Source organism: Aquarana catesbeiana, linkage group LG13 (genome assembly GCF_042186555.1).
Source record: "Aquarana catesbeiana isolate 2022-GZ linkage group LG13, ASM4218655v1, whole genome shotgun sequence".
Taxonomy (NCBI): Eukaryota; Metazoa; Chordata; class Amphibia; order Anura; family Ranidae; genus Aquarana; species Aquarana catesbeiana.
In genome coordinates, this window is record NC_133336.1 from 231,920,917 (window position 1) to 231,935,635 (window position 14,719).

The 14,719-nt window shown below is 44.8% G+C and overlaps 1 protein-coding gene across 2 annotated transcripts in view; it reads left to right on the forward strand.

The window, feature by feature from the left end:
- LOC141116936 (Fc receptor-like protein 3) overlaps positions 1-14,719 on the forward strand; it is a 71,487-nt gene that overhangs the window by 26,814 nt on the left and 29,954 nt on the right. For both annotated transcript variants that reach the window (XM_073609445.1, XM_073609447.1), the window contains exons 5-7: positions 1,287-1,568; positions 5,630-5,908; positions 9,017-9,292. In XM_073609445.1, coding sequence (XP_073465546.1) covers positions 1,287-1,568; positions 5,630-5,908; positions 9,017-9,292 — 837 coding nt within the window. The remainder of the gene's footprint in view (positions 1-1,286; positions 1,569-5,629; positions 5,909-9,016; positions 9,293-14,719) is intronic.

Genomic DNA, 14,719 nt, shown 5'->3' on the forward strand with positions numbered 1-14,719 from the left:
GGTGTCAGTGAGAGTAAGGTTACCCCAAATAATCGATTTCAGTGGGAACAAGGTTAGTCCAAATGGTTGGTGTCAGTGGAAGCAAGGTTTTCCAAAATTGTTGGTGTCAGTGAGATCAAGGTTAACCATAAATCATTGGTTTCAGTGGGAGAAAGGTTAGCCGAATTATTGATGTTATTGAGATCAAAGTTAACCCCAAATCATTGGTGTCAGAAAGAGCTAGGTTATCCCAAATAATTGATTTCAGTGGGAACAAGGTTTGCCCAAGTTGCTGGTGTCAGTGGAAGCAAGGTTTGCCCAAATTGTTGGTGTCAGTGGAAGCAAGGTTTGCCCAAATTGTTGGTGTCAGTGGAAGCAAGGTTTGCTCAAGTTATTGGTGTCAGTAGGAGCAAGGTAAACTCAAATCATTGTTGTGAATTTGAGCAAGGTTAAACCCAAATTATTGGTGTCAGTGGGTGCAAGGTTAGCCCAAGGTTAGCTCAAATCATTGGTGTCAGTGAGAACAAAGTTAAATTAAAATAGCTGGTTTCGGTGGGAACAAGGTCAGCCCAAATTGAATGCAAGTGTAGCCCAAACTGTTGCTGTCAGATGGAGCATGGTTAATCCATAATCGTTGGTGTCAGTTAGAGCAAGGTTGGAGATTAGAGTTTAGAGCGTTGGTGTCAGAGGTAGTAAAATTAAGCATTGTTGTTTAGTAGTTACTTACTTGAATACAACTCCTGCTCTATCGTTGTGCCTCTGCTGGTGCCGAGACCATACTGTGACTATCAGGCAGAAGTTCACTCCACCCAACAGCCACAATGGTAATGTTGGGTACACTCATCACTCTACTTCTGCTCTGAGAAGTGCCAAGTGTCCAAGGATCCTGGAGGTCAGTGTTTAAAGTCCTGTGACTGTCCCACACACTGACACTTGCTAACCATCCTTGAACATCAAGTTTCTTTATAGCAGAGAACATATTATTTTTAGGAAAATTGAGTTGGCCATGTTTTATCTTATGCATGTGCAACTACTTGAGGGGGGGTAAATTTATAAAAATTTTGCTGGACAAATATCACAAGCATTTGCCCTGCCGTCTTGAATAATCACTGTCTATTTCCATCTAGTGGCCATAATGCGGTATTTTCCTGAAACACCTCAATTAGCAAAATACTCCACTAGATGGAGTTGATGGTTATAGGAAATGAATATACTGTATTACACAAGTTACAATGATTATTTGTGATAACTTTCCAGCAGATTTTTGATAAACAGAGCCCATAGTAAATTTTTTCTATTATTTATAGAGCTGATGACTACTCCTAAAATACAAACTAATCCTTCCTTCATACGAGAAAGCGATGATGTAACTCTGACCTGTGTCACAAAATGTAGTGCACTCAGAGAAGGCACAGAGCTGCACTTTTCATTCTACAGAAATGGACGGACTGTGCGGGGATTGAATGTATCTGATACATACAGAGTGCGGTCATCTCAGCTGGAGGATTCTGGGAATTATACCTGTGAAGTGAGGACGGTGTCTGACACTGTGAGGAAGATGAGTGATGAGCTCTATATACAGATACGTGGTGAGTATGTAAGACACCATCACCATCTGTTCTATCCAGTCATCTATCACTACTATACAATTGTATAAATGAAAAAGAAATTGAAAAATTATTTCCATACCGCGCTCAAAGAACATGTGCAGATCAATAAATAAATAAATGTGAAGTCCATAAACCACCACCAAATTCTTCAACCAGGTGAAATTGAAGTATTCTTGTTTCTGTGAAGAATAAAGCGCTGTCTTCCACTGATTAATGGGCAAACATCCTACTCATCAGACTGACATGACCCCTTTACAGGTAGTCAAATGAGCACGGATAACAGAGTAATGTATCCTCCAATGGCAAACGGCCCCCAAATAAAAGATCCGCCAATGAAGGTTTAATAATGTGTCAAAGAGAGAAATCATCATGGTGTAGCTTGTAACTATTTGTTTATTCAAAAAAGTATGCACTTACAGTTAAGTAAACCTTCAAAGGCCCATGGAATCGAGCAGGCATACCGATCACGTTCTACCTGTATTCCAGAAGAATAGCGGAAGTGATGTGTCACGCACTAGATGAGCCAACACGTTTCATCAGCAACATCTGACATCATCAGGGGGTTGACGTTGCTGATGAAACGTGTTGGTTTGTCTAGTGCGTGACAGTGATAGTGCGTCTAGTCCGCTATTCTTCTGAAACACGATTGGCATGCCTACTCGATTCCATGAGCCTTTGAAAGTTTACTTAACTGTAAGTGCATACTTTTTTGAATAAACAAATAGTTACAAGCTACACCATGAGGAGTGCTCTCTTCTCTCTTTGACACTTGATTAAACCTTCGTTGGTGGAACTTTCATTTGGGGGCCGTTTGCCATTGGGGGAGACATCTCTCTGCTAACCATGCCCATTTGACTACCTGTAATGGGTATCATGTCAGTCTGGTGAGTAGGATCATTTTTTGGGAAAAGGAACGGGAAGGGGACAAGTGGTTGAATGGAGGCCAAACCATGGTCTTCATATGGCATATGAAGACCATGGTTTGGTCCTCCATTCAACCACTTGTCCCCTTCCCATTCCTTTTCCCAAAAAATTGTTTTGAACAAATTACCTAGGTTGTGGAGGTACCCCGTCTATACTAGACAAATTGGTTTATTTTTTGCCCCTAAAATAATTAATAGTAGTCTGAGATCCATCTTTTAAAACTGTTTTCTATCTGGTGACTAGGATGTTTGCCCATTAATCGGTGGAAGATGACACTTTATTCTTCAGAGAAACAAGAATACTTCACTTTGACCTGATTGAAGTTTTTTTTGGTGGTTTATGGACTTCACATTTATTTATTGATCTGCACATGTTTTTTGAGCATGATATGGAAATTATTTTTCAGTTTCTTTTTTATTATTAGACCTTCGGTCACACTGCGGGCTGCTCTTTTTAAACTTTTTAATATTTGTATTAATTTGTAATTTTGTACATCATATTGCAATTGGTCCAGAGTGGGCGGCTCATTAAGGTTTTTTACCTTATTTTTTCACACGATTGTATGAATGTCTTCCTTTCCATCCATTGATATTCATGGGTGATATGATTCATACTGATTCCATTTCTATTCTGCTCTTCCAGAGTTCTTCTCTTCACCAGAAATAAAAATGACCTCATTGTCCCTGTGTATAAACTGAAACCCATCTCAACATTGTGCGGCCCTCCATGTCCTCCCCCTATTGCTGGTCCATGTTCTTCTCTTGGGTTAAATGGCTCCCAGCATCATTCTAACCACTTCCTGTATGCTCAGGTTGTCATAGACACACCCCCTGGGCTACAATTACCAAATCTCCCAAATTTCAACAAAGTTTATATCCAAATTATGCAATGCTCTACTATACACAATCCCCCATAAAGTACATGACTTTCAAGTGATAATGAAATTCACAATAAGAGAAACTTGAACACATAAAAAAAAAAAATAAAAGTCTCCTTAAAAACGAAAAGTGTGATCCATTCGTCTTTCACCACGATTGTCTTTTCACAAAATGTTTTTTTTTTTTTCATTTTTAATCATTCCACCAATAAATGTGAATTCCTCTATCATCCATAGTAACAGAACTCTCCCTCTCCTCTCTAACTAACCCCTTCATGCTGACTGTTCAGACAGAGGCCTCACTGAAGCAGGTCCATGGCTAGACACAAAGAAAAGTCTGCACCACTCCAAGCCCCAAGCATATTCCTCCTGCCGCCACCCCCTCCGCACTGGGTGCTTGCTTCAGAAGCTCATCCCACTTGGCACACATAGAGAAATGAAAGACAAAGCCGCACTTCAGTAAAGTCCCACCATGAATTTTTATCAAAGCAGAAAGCTTCTGACATAGTTCTCATCCTAAACCATGCCCCTAAGGGGCCAAGCCCAACCCTGCAGGTGTTCTATTGGGTTAAGGTCAGGACTCTGTGCAGGCCAGTCAAGTTCCTCCACCCCAAACTCGCTCATCCATGTCTTCATGGACCTTGCTTTGTGTACTGGTCTAAATCATTTGGTGGAGGGGGGATTACGGTGTGGGGTTGTTTTTAGGGGTTGGGCTTGGTCCCTTAGTTCCAGTGAAGGGAATTCCTAAGGTGTCAGCATACCAAGACGTTTTGGATAATTTCATGCTCCCAACTTGTGGGAACAGTTTGGGGATGGCCCCTTCCTGTTCCAACATGACTATGCACCAGTGCACAAAGCAAGGTCCATAAAGACATGGATGAGTGAGTTTTGGGGTGGCTATTGACATCACCACTCGGCTCCCTCCTCCTCCCCCTGTCGCCATGCCAGTAGGAGAAAGGAGCAGAGCCTCGCGCATGCGCAGTGAAACCATAAGGCTACACTGCCGGGTTCCCTTACCAGCAATGGCGGTGTCAGCACCCAACAGCTGATGGGAACATCAGCTGCGGTGCCTGGACTCCAGGACAGGTGAGTGTCCTATTATTAAAACCAGCACCTGCAGTATGTGTAGCTGCTGGCTTTTAATTTTTCAGCGGTGGGCGGACCTTTGCTTTAAGTAAAAAAATATGTTTTGTTTTTTTTATTTTTTATTAAATGGTCCTCTATTAAACCCCTTATTAAGCCTTAATTTACTCTAATCAGCCTTAAATAATTCCTTATTGTCCTTCTGCATTTAATTATTATTTTTCTGCTGATTTTTTATGAACTATTGATAATTAAAACTTTTTTTCTTGTTTGCTTTGTTCGTTTATACTTTTACTCCTTTAACATATATTTACATATTTCACATTTGAAAAAAGTGCAAAATTAACAAAAATTTTTTTTTTTTAAATGTATTCCATTTCTAAATAAGATTTTAATGCTTTGCACCATTGCTGATAGCTTTACATGTAAACCAAACAGTTGCCGGTAGGTATTGGTAATTGTTATCGGCGAGTATTAAAAATAAGTATTGGTACTTGCTATTAAAAAAAATTGTATCGGTGCATCCCTAGTTAGGGGGCAGGCTGGGGGGGGGGATTTGTGAACAGCTAGCAGTCCAGGATCTCAGGGTGGTCATATAAGTTCTACATTGACTTATGCCCCGTACACACGATAGGATTTTCCGACGGAAAATGTTCTATAGGAGCTTGTTGTCAGAAATTCCGACCGTGTGTAGGCTCCATCGGATATTTTCCATCGGAATTTCCATCACACAAAATTTGAAAGCTGGTTCCGATCGTGTGTACACAATTCCGACGCACAAAGTTCCATGCATGCTCGGAATAGAGCAGAAGAGCCGCACTTGCTATTGAACTTCATTTTTCTCGGCTCATCGCACGCGTTGTACGTCACCGCGTTCTTGACGTTAGGAATTTCGGACAAAATTTGTGTGACCGTGTGTGTGCAAGTCAAGTTTGAGCCAACATCCGTCGGAAAAAAAACATGGGTTTTGTTGTCGGAAAATCCTATTGTGTGTACGCGGCATAAGTGCTGAGTAATCCATTGGGCAGAGAAAGACTTTTTACAAAACTAGGTTTTTAATCATTTTTTACATTAGGTCACTAAAAAAAAATATTGAATACAATACCGGATTTTCATGCAAGTCTTTTACCTGATTAATTGTTAATATGTGTTCTAGAGTTGTTCCCGTCTCCAGAAATAAGAGTTGATCCATCACTCCCCGTGAATGAGGGCGAGCGGATAACATTGAAGTGTGTGACCGGTCCTATTCAAAGGGGCACCACCCTCTTATATACATTTTATAAAGACTCTCAGATTATCCAAAGTGCGGATAGGAAGACCAGTTATGTGATTGGTAAAGCCGGAGAAGAGAACTCAGGAAGATATCAGTGTTCTGTACAATCCCGGGATGGAAAGGTTCGAAAAAACAGCACTGAAGTCCACATCCTCGTACAAAGTGAGTGCAAGCTCTGAAACTCTCTTATGTTATTTTCACTTCATTGTTTATATATTTGCCTTCAGGGCTTTTTTCTCAGAGAATAGGTGCAGCTATCCCCCCTTCCAAGTCACCCCTTCTCTCCACCCCCTACTAGGGTTGCCACCTTTTGTTCAAGCCAAACCCGAACACTTTAGCAGCCTGGGACACCTTTGGATGCCCCAAGGAGAGCAGTAATGCGGTCCACATAGCGCACCATGGCCAACAGTGGGTGTGGCCAAATTGCTCTTGCTGACATCACCGCCCTGCCCCTCAGTGATTCCGAAAGTGCCCCCAGACAGCTGCCTGCAATTCCTGGATGGCAACAGATTTGTATGTGACTATCTTGGTTACTTGGGGAGCCACAGCCCAGTCTGAATAATGTGTCCTGGTTTCAGTCCACCTGAAACCCAGACACATGATTGTAGTTCGGGACTGTCCACCATCCCTTGGTTCTACCACCTACCCACCTCCCAGTACCGCCCCTTGTAGAGAATAGAGAGCCAAGTAACATTTTGTGGTGCTAAGTCATTTGTATGGAATGTGTTGTTTATAACAAGAAAAGCAATTTAAATAGATCCCCTGCATCCAACAATAGTAGACCCCCAGCAACATTACCCCCCCAGCAACAATAAACCCCCCTACAATGAAACACCCCCCAGCAACAATAGATCCCCCTTCCCCCTGCAGTGAAATCCCCCCCAGTAATTATAATAATAGATCCACCCCAGCAACAATATATCTCCAGCAGCCAGCAACAATAGACCTCTCCCTCAACAGTAGCTCCCTCCCAGCAACAATTGACCCCCCCCCGAGCAATAGATCCCTCAGCAGCCAGCAATAATAGACCCTCCAGCATACCACAGCTCTCCTTGCCATTACATACATTCAATGCAGTAACATAGTCAACGACCCAGCATGCACTGGTCGGTGACGTCGCAAGGGTGGGGCGGTGCCACCAGGTGATGTCACCAGATGACCCGCCCCTTACCTATTTAAGAACTGTTAAACGGCGGAGCAGGCATTTGGCGGTTAGCCTTTTTTTTTTCTTTTTTGCGGTGCGACGGGCGTCATGATTGATGATGGGTCTACATGGGGGGACATTGTTTTTTTATTTTATTTATTAAAGGGATTGTCAAAAACTGCTTCCTGTCTTTGAATATTTTTGACACTTTTCTGTTGAATGAGTATGGGTACAATGTACCCTATACTCATTCACATAGGGAAGGGGCCCTTGTTAAAGGGGGCCTCCAGATTCCAATAAGTCCCCCACCCACAGACCCCCTGACAACCAATGGCCAGGGTTGTGGGGAAGAGGCCCCTGTCCCATCAACATGGTGACAAGGTGCTTTGGGGGCCCCCCTGCCCCAAATGTAGCCTAGTATGGTTTAGGAGGGGGGGCACTTGCTCATTCCCCCCCCTTTCCTGACCTGTCGAGCTTCATGCTCGGATAAGGGTCTGGTATGGATTTTGGGGGGTTCCCCTTAAAATCCATACCAGACACAAAGGGCCTGGTATGGCCTGAGGGGAAACCCCCGCGCCGTTTCTTTTTAAATTTTTTTTTATTGCCAATGGTATTGTATTGCAATTTAAATGTAATTTTTTTTTCTTTAGAAATGTCAGTTTTTCTGCAGCAGGTTTCTCTACACAGTACAGATGTGCCACTTTACAGGCAGACTAAGGGGACCCCCAAGCACTTTATTTAAAGATATTTTTCATTTTTATTGTTTCACTTTAAGCATCATTAAAATCACTGCTCCAGAAGAAACTATCTTTAAAAAAAAAAATTGCATTGATACATGTCCCCCTGCCCCCCCCCCCATACCCTTTTTATGGCCAATAAATTGCATATAAGCCTTCAAATTGGGGACTATTGCTTTTGCAAGTTCGAGTCCCACAGACTTTAATAGGATTTGCCTTTCGGGTCCAAACTTTTGTTTGAGAGTTGTGGCGTGAGCTGAACCAGAGGGTGTTCAGCCCAACTCTATTTGTTACCCCAACACTTCATCTTCCTGATATGTGGCTGCTGTACCATGTACTTGTATGAGAAAGTCTCATGTTCTCTTTGTATTGCCTCATTTGTGTGACATCCCTGGTGTTCCTGTCAGTCTCTCTGCTTTCTTATTAAAAACTGACCACACTAAGCAGGAGAGCTTCATTTTGGAGGGATTTCTTCTCACTTCATATTTTGGCTATGGGACAGAAAGTGAAGAGAAATCTTCCCTATAGGACACAGATAGAAAAAAAAAAACACCTGACAAGGGTTATAGCCCAGGGGGGCATGGTTGTGTGAGATGTGTGAAATCAAACAGCTAGCATCAAGGCCCGGCCAAGGGGTGAGCAGTAGGGGAGGCTGCCCTGGGCATGGTGGGGATTTGAGAGGTTGTGCTAGAAGGGGTGATTTGAAGGGAGGGGGTTTATACTAGGTAGGGGAATTTGTGCTAGAAAGAGTGATTAGGGGGGTTGGATTAGTGCTAGGAGAGGTGATTTTAAGGGGGTGGTTATGCTGGGAGAGGGGGATTTGTAGGGGGGAGAGGATTTATGCTCAGAGGGAAATGTAAGGGGTAGAGGATTTGTGCTAGGAGGGGGGATTTGAGTTGGGAGGGGGTTTATACTGCAAGAGGGGGATTTGTAGGGGGGAGAGGATTTATGCTCAGAGGGGACACTTTAGGTGTACAGAATTTGTGCTAGAAGGGGGGATTTGAGCTGTGAGGGGGATATGAGCTGGGAAAATGGGAAATTTTTGTTTGAGGGAATTTATGCTTAGGGGATAATTGTGAAGATTAGTGCTCAAACTTTTTTGGGGGGGAATTTTTACTGACACATAATGCGTTTGGGGGGACAGCGGCATTTGGGATCTTTGCCCTGGGCACTAGATGGCATTTTGTCTTCACTGGCTAGCAATCCAGGATCTCAGGGTAGTCGTATCAGTTCTCCATTTTCCCAGTATTGAGTAGTTCATTGGGCAGAGAGAGACTTTTTTACAAAACTAGGATTTTTAAACATTTTTTTAAATGTAAAAAATGTTGGTTACAATACCAGATTTTCATTTAAGTCTTTTACCTGATTAATTGTTAATATGTGTTTTAGAGTTCCCGACACCAGAAATAAGAGTTGATCCATCACTCCCCGTGAACGAGGGCGAGCGGGTGACAATGGAGTGTGTGTCCGATCCTATTCAAAGTGGCACCACCCTCTTATATACATTTTATAAAGACTCTCAGATTATCCGAATTGCTGATAGGAAGACCAGTTATGTGATTGGTAAAGCCGGAGAAGAGCACTCAGGAAGATATCACTGTTCTGTACAATCCCGGGATAGAAATGTTAGAAGAAACAGCACTGAAGTCCACATCCCCGTACAAAGTGAGTGCAAGCTCTGATACTCTCTTAGGTTATTTTTACTTCATTGTTTATATATGTGCCATCAGGGCTTTTTTTGTCAGAATAGGTGCAGGTATACCCACCTCAGAGCACTGTCCCTTGGTTCTACCAAGAAAGGAAGGGTGACCCCTGGAAGTCGCACATCTATGGTGTCCTGCTGCAATCAATGGAGTGGCAACCTCAGTCTGAACTCTAACCAGGCCATGCCCCATCAACGCGTTTCACTAAGTCCCAGGGGGGCGGAGTGAAACCCGATTGGGACGTGGCTTGGTCAGAGTCCAGGCTGAGGTTGCCACTCCATTCATTGCAGCAGAACACCATAAATGTGTGACTTCCAGGGGTCACCCTTCCTTTCTTGAACCTTTGCAGGAGCCAGGACAGGCTCCATCCCCTGTCAGCATGCTAGCAGCTGTTGTCTACATTCCCCCTCCCGATTAAGCCACACACTTTTCTCACGTCACCTTGGTTCTACCACCTACCCACCTGCCAGTACAGCCCCTTTTAGAGAATACAGAACCAAGTAACATTTTGTGGTGCTAAGTAATTTGTATGGAATTTGTTGTTATAATAAATCCCCTGCATCCAGCAACAGTACACCCCCCCCCCCCCCAGCAACAATAGATTCCCTTCCAGCAACAGCAGACCCACCTGCAATAAAATACCCCCCAAAAACAATGGATCCACCCCAGCAACAATATATCTCCATCAGCCAGCAACAATAGACCTCTCCCTCAACAGTAGCGCCCTCCCAGCAACAATTGACCCCCTGTCAGAAACCATGAATTAGACGGAGACAGAAGTACAGTTAAATCTCACTTGTTTAATTATAATAAAAAAAAAAGGTAAACAGAGTAAACGTAGTCAAAACATAGCCAGAGTTCAGGAACCGGAACGGATAGTCAGACAAGCCAAAACGTCAGGGAGCCAGAGAACAGCGTAGTAGAACAGCAAGCAGGATCTTGAGCCAGAAGGAATGTCAGCCTAGCAAGTCTTTAACAGAAACACAGGAGAGCATCTCTAGAGGTGTGACCAAGGCGAAGGCAGAGCTCCTCTGGACTGGACGGTTTAAGTAGGCAGGACTGACGAGCAGGATATCGTCAACAGGTGAGTCACTGTAGAGAGATAGGAGCTGGCAATTATCCAACAGCTGAGCGGCCAGCTCAGAGAAGGAAGGGCTGAGCCCAGCCCTGACACCCCCCCAGCAACAATAGATCCCCACCAGGGACAATGGACCTCCTTAGCGACAACAGACCCCCCAGCAACAATAGATTCCCTTTCAGCAACAACAGACCCACCTACAATAAAATACCCCCTCCCCCCAGTAACAATAGATCTACCCCAGCAACAATATATCTTCAGTAGCCAACAGCAACAGACCTCTCCCTCAACAGTAGCTCCCTCCCAGCAACAATTGACCTCCCAGCAGCAATAGATCCCTTTACAACAACAATAGACCCCTTACAATGAAATACCCCCCAGTAACAATATATCCATCCCAGCACCAATATGTCTCCCAGCTCCCATTGCTAGGCTGACAGTTACAAGCATGACTACCAAGAGCAGATGCATGATGGGACTTGTAGTTCTGCAACAGCTAGAGAGCCACAGGATGAGCACCCATGATGGACAGGGTACAGGAGAAAGACCAGCAGGAGGAGGAGGAGGACTTCCTTGCATTTTAGGGACCAAGCTATCCAGACACTGTCCCTGTGAGGTCACAGTTGGCGTGTGTCTCCCGATTAGTATGATTGACATGGGGACATTGAGGCTAAAGATGACATAGGGCAGTCTTGAAGGGGTGGGTTTCATGCCCTGAAAAGTAGTATATGGCTGGAGGGAGGTAGCTCAAGATAATTATATACAGCTACCACACTGCAGATACTGCTAATTAAATATTCTGGGATCCCTTCACCATTTTAGGCCACAAAACATATCTCACATGATTCCATGATTCCATGATTCCACCATTTCCATGTCCAGTCTCTATGAGCACACCAAGCCACCATTAGTACATCCCACTAGCTGCCACTGTAGTAGGCCTGCTACCATTACCATCTAAAATGGGGCAATAGCTGCTGTTCTTTGCAACAACAATTTTATTGTGGCACCCACAATTTTGAGCAGCTGTTTTACAATTGCAAACACTATGAATTTTGCTAAAAAGGGCCCATCCCATGGTCTCTTTTTATTTTTGGGGTTATGTTGCCCTTTGAGCCACCCCAAAAATGGCAATCAAATGTAGCACTACCCCCACAGGTGCTGTTGCCAACTGCTGCCCCTATTCCTGCACAGCCAGGCAACACACATTTCAAACTTGCATCCAGACACAAGAAATCAGCCCGTCGGCTTGTTTTTGCTGTTTTATTGGGGAAAACAACTTGGATGGGTAGAGGGGTTATGGGATGTCCAACTTGACTTGAAAACAACAGATGAGGACAACTTCCTTCCAATGTACAGAGAAAAGACCCTGGACTGCTATCCTTGCTAGAAACACCCAGTCCCTTGGATCAGTGGCAAAGTCCCTCACGGACCAGGAGCTCTCAGCTCCTTTGCAAAATAGCACTTAATGTTGAAAAGCTGCATGCAGGAGTATCTCCTCTCACCTTGTATAACTGCTCCCAGTTCCAGTGCCTGCAGGTACTACCAACCTTCCTGGCTGCTTGTCTACCAGCCCACCTGCTGCTCCAAAGATCTGCCAGGACAAGGTATAAAGGGTTAACCACTTGCCGACCGCCGCACACACATATATGTCGGCAAAATGGCACAGGCAGGCAAATGGGCGTACCTGTACGTTGCGTTGAATTTGCCGCCTAACAGGTGTGCGCGTGCCCGCCACGCGCTGTGGGATTTTGCCTGTGAGTCCCGCAAACTCGATGTTTGCCGGCGGCTCACGATTGCGGCAAGGAGAGTCAGAATGGGGAGATGCCTATGTAAACAAGGCATTTCCCTGTTCTGCCTAGCAGTTTTATACACTGTACATTCACATCAGTCCCTGCGTGCAAGGAGCTTACAATCTAAGAGCCCTCACATACATACATACACACTATGAGCAATTTAGACAGCAGCCAATTAACCTACCCAGCATGTCTTTAGAGTATGGGAGGAAACCAGATTAACCAGAGGAAACTCACGCAAATATGTACATGGAGAACATGCAAATTCCATGATTCAAACTGGGAAGGCAGAAGTGCTAATCACTAAGTCACTGTGCTGCTCACATCAATCTCTAAACGTGAGGAGCTTACAATCTAATGTCCCTCCACAGTCACACACTATTATTATTCTACCATTATATAGCTCTGGCATATACTGCAGTGCTGTAAAGAGAACACTGAGCCAGTCACATCAGTCTCTGTACCAGAGGAGCTTCTCCACCAGGTGGTACTGTTCTGCAGGGTTCTGTTGGCTCACTCTGCTGTGATCTCAGCTGAGATCACAGCAGGGTGAGCCAACAGAACCTGGAGAGGCCTGGGGCCTCTAATGCAGGCTTTTCCCAGGCAAGCATGTACCATGTTGGGGAAGAGGAACGTGGAGGCACTTCAGAGGCACTGAGGCCTACTCAATGTGCTCAAGCTGCAATGGATCCAGGGCCTGTCCCTATGCAAGAGGAATCCTTACCAGGCCTCCAGGATAGAGTGGTGAACAGACTTTGCCGCATTGCTAAAGAGGAACAGAAACTTGCTGTCATGAAAGAGGATCTCAGGAAAAAGAAATGCCTGCACAGTAAGTCTGGAAACAGTAACAGGGAAGTCTCCAAGCTGAAGTCTCTAGAAGAGGCATTGAAAAAGCAGGAGAAGTTGGTCTCTCTCTGAAAGAGAGCAGCGGTGTGTTCAGAGAAAAGTGTGAGAATGAGGAGAGATTCCAACAGATGAAGGAAAGTGCCTGTGCCAGTACCAGCTAGAGGGTGGATACCAGAGCAATGGCACAGTATAGATGGGGGGTAAGTAAGTGGCTTCACATGGTGGCCCCAATACTACCCCTGTCTCAGGATCTGTCATGCCTGAGTCAGTATCTGCACCCCCCCTCCCCAGCAGCCTGGGTCATCTCAGGAGGAGGATGAGGAAAATGAGGGATTGCTGCAGGACATTACAGATATAGAATCTCCCTTGAGCGGCACCGACCCATCAGATGAAGATCATGATAATGGAGTGCTTGCTGAAAATCTGTCCATGTGTGGAAGACTTTCCCGAGATTGCATCTGCCAACAGATCCTTGCAATCAGCAGGAGGAGCTGGCTGCGAGGAGCCCCACATGGACACTAACAGTGCAGAGCAGGAATGTCGCATGAACATTTGAACTGCAGAGCAGGAGGGCCGTATGAACGCTGAAACAGCTGGTGTTTTTTCTAAACAGAAGACTTTACTTGATAACAGGACTGTTGGTATCTGTGGTACTTCTGGAACTATGGTGAGCGGGACTGTTGTGCTGGAGGGGAGGAGGGAGGATGATGTGGTGGGTAATCTACCAAAACAGATTTCAGAGGTTCCTATGCAGCCAGTTAATGATTCATCTGTCCCAGTTAGGAATTATGCTAAGGCTGTTTTGGGACAAAGTCATGCTGCTGGTGGTGGAAGGGAGCCAGTTATGCGACTTTCACCTAACGCACTGTCCATTAAACGCAGGAATGTGGTACAGCTCAGGTCGGAAGGAGGAGATACTCCACCTATCAGGAGGGAGGTTGTGGATAAGATCCTAGCCTTGGGATTTAAGGCAGAGGATATTTATGCTCTTATCAGTCTGGCTGGTTCCTTTGAATATGATTTGTCATTTGTGCGTCCAGATTGGCTGGATCTGTTTTGGGAGCGGTTTGATCATGTATATAGGGCCCAGCCAGACTGGAAGAGGCTTGTCCCCAAAGTGGTCTCATGACAGCCCTTGATTAAGAATGTGACTATCCTGACTAGGAATGAGTCTATAACCCTGAGGTTTTATGGGTCTGGTTGAGGAGGTTTGGTGAAACGTTGTGTCCCCTAAAAAAGATTGTGGATCATAGAGAAATCTGGATGGGTGGGTGGTCAGTATCAATGAGGTTTAGTGTGTGTGGGAATGTGGTCCAGCATTTGCCCTCCTCTGCCTTTATTGGTAGAGATAGGATTACCATCTTTTACCCTGGTCAACCTAAGCTGTACCATAAATGTGGAGTCAAGGGACATTTCTCCTCTAAATGTCCAGAACAGGAGTGCTCTTTGTGCCAGGAACTTGGGCATCTGGTGAGGGACTAACTCATTAAATGTAACCTATGTGATAAGGTTGGTCACCCTTATAGCCGGTGCCATGAGGCTTTGCACAATAAGCCAGAGTTGGTGGAGGAATTCTTCCGTCCGTATAGAGAAGAGTCTGGGTTGGCGGAGGTTGTACCAGGGGATTCTAGTGTCTCTGTCCCATCAGAATCTGTGTCTGTGAGGCTGT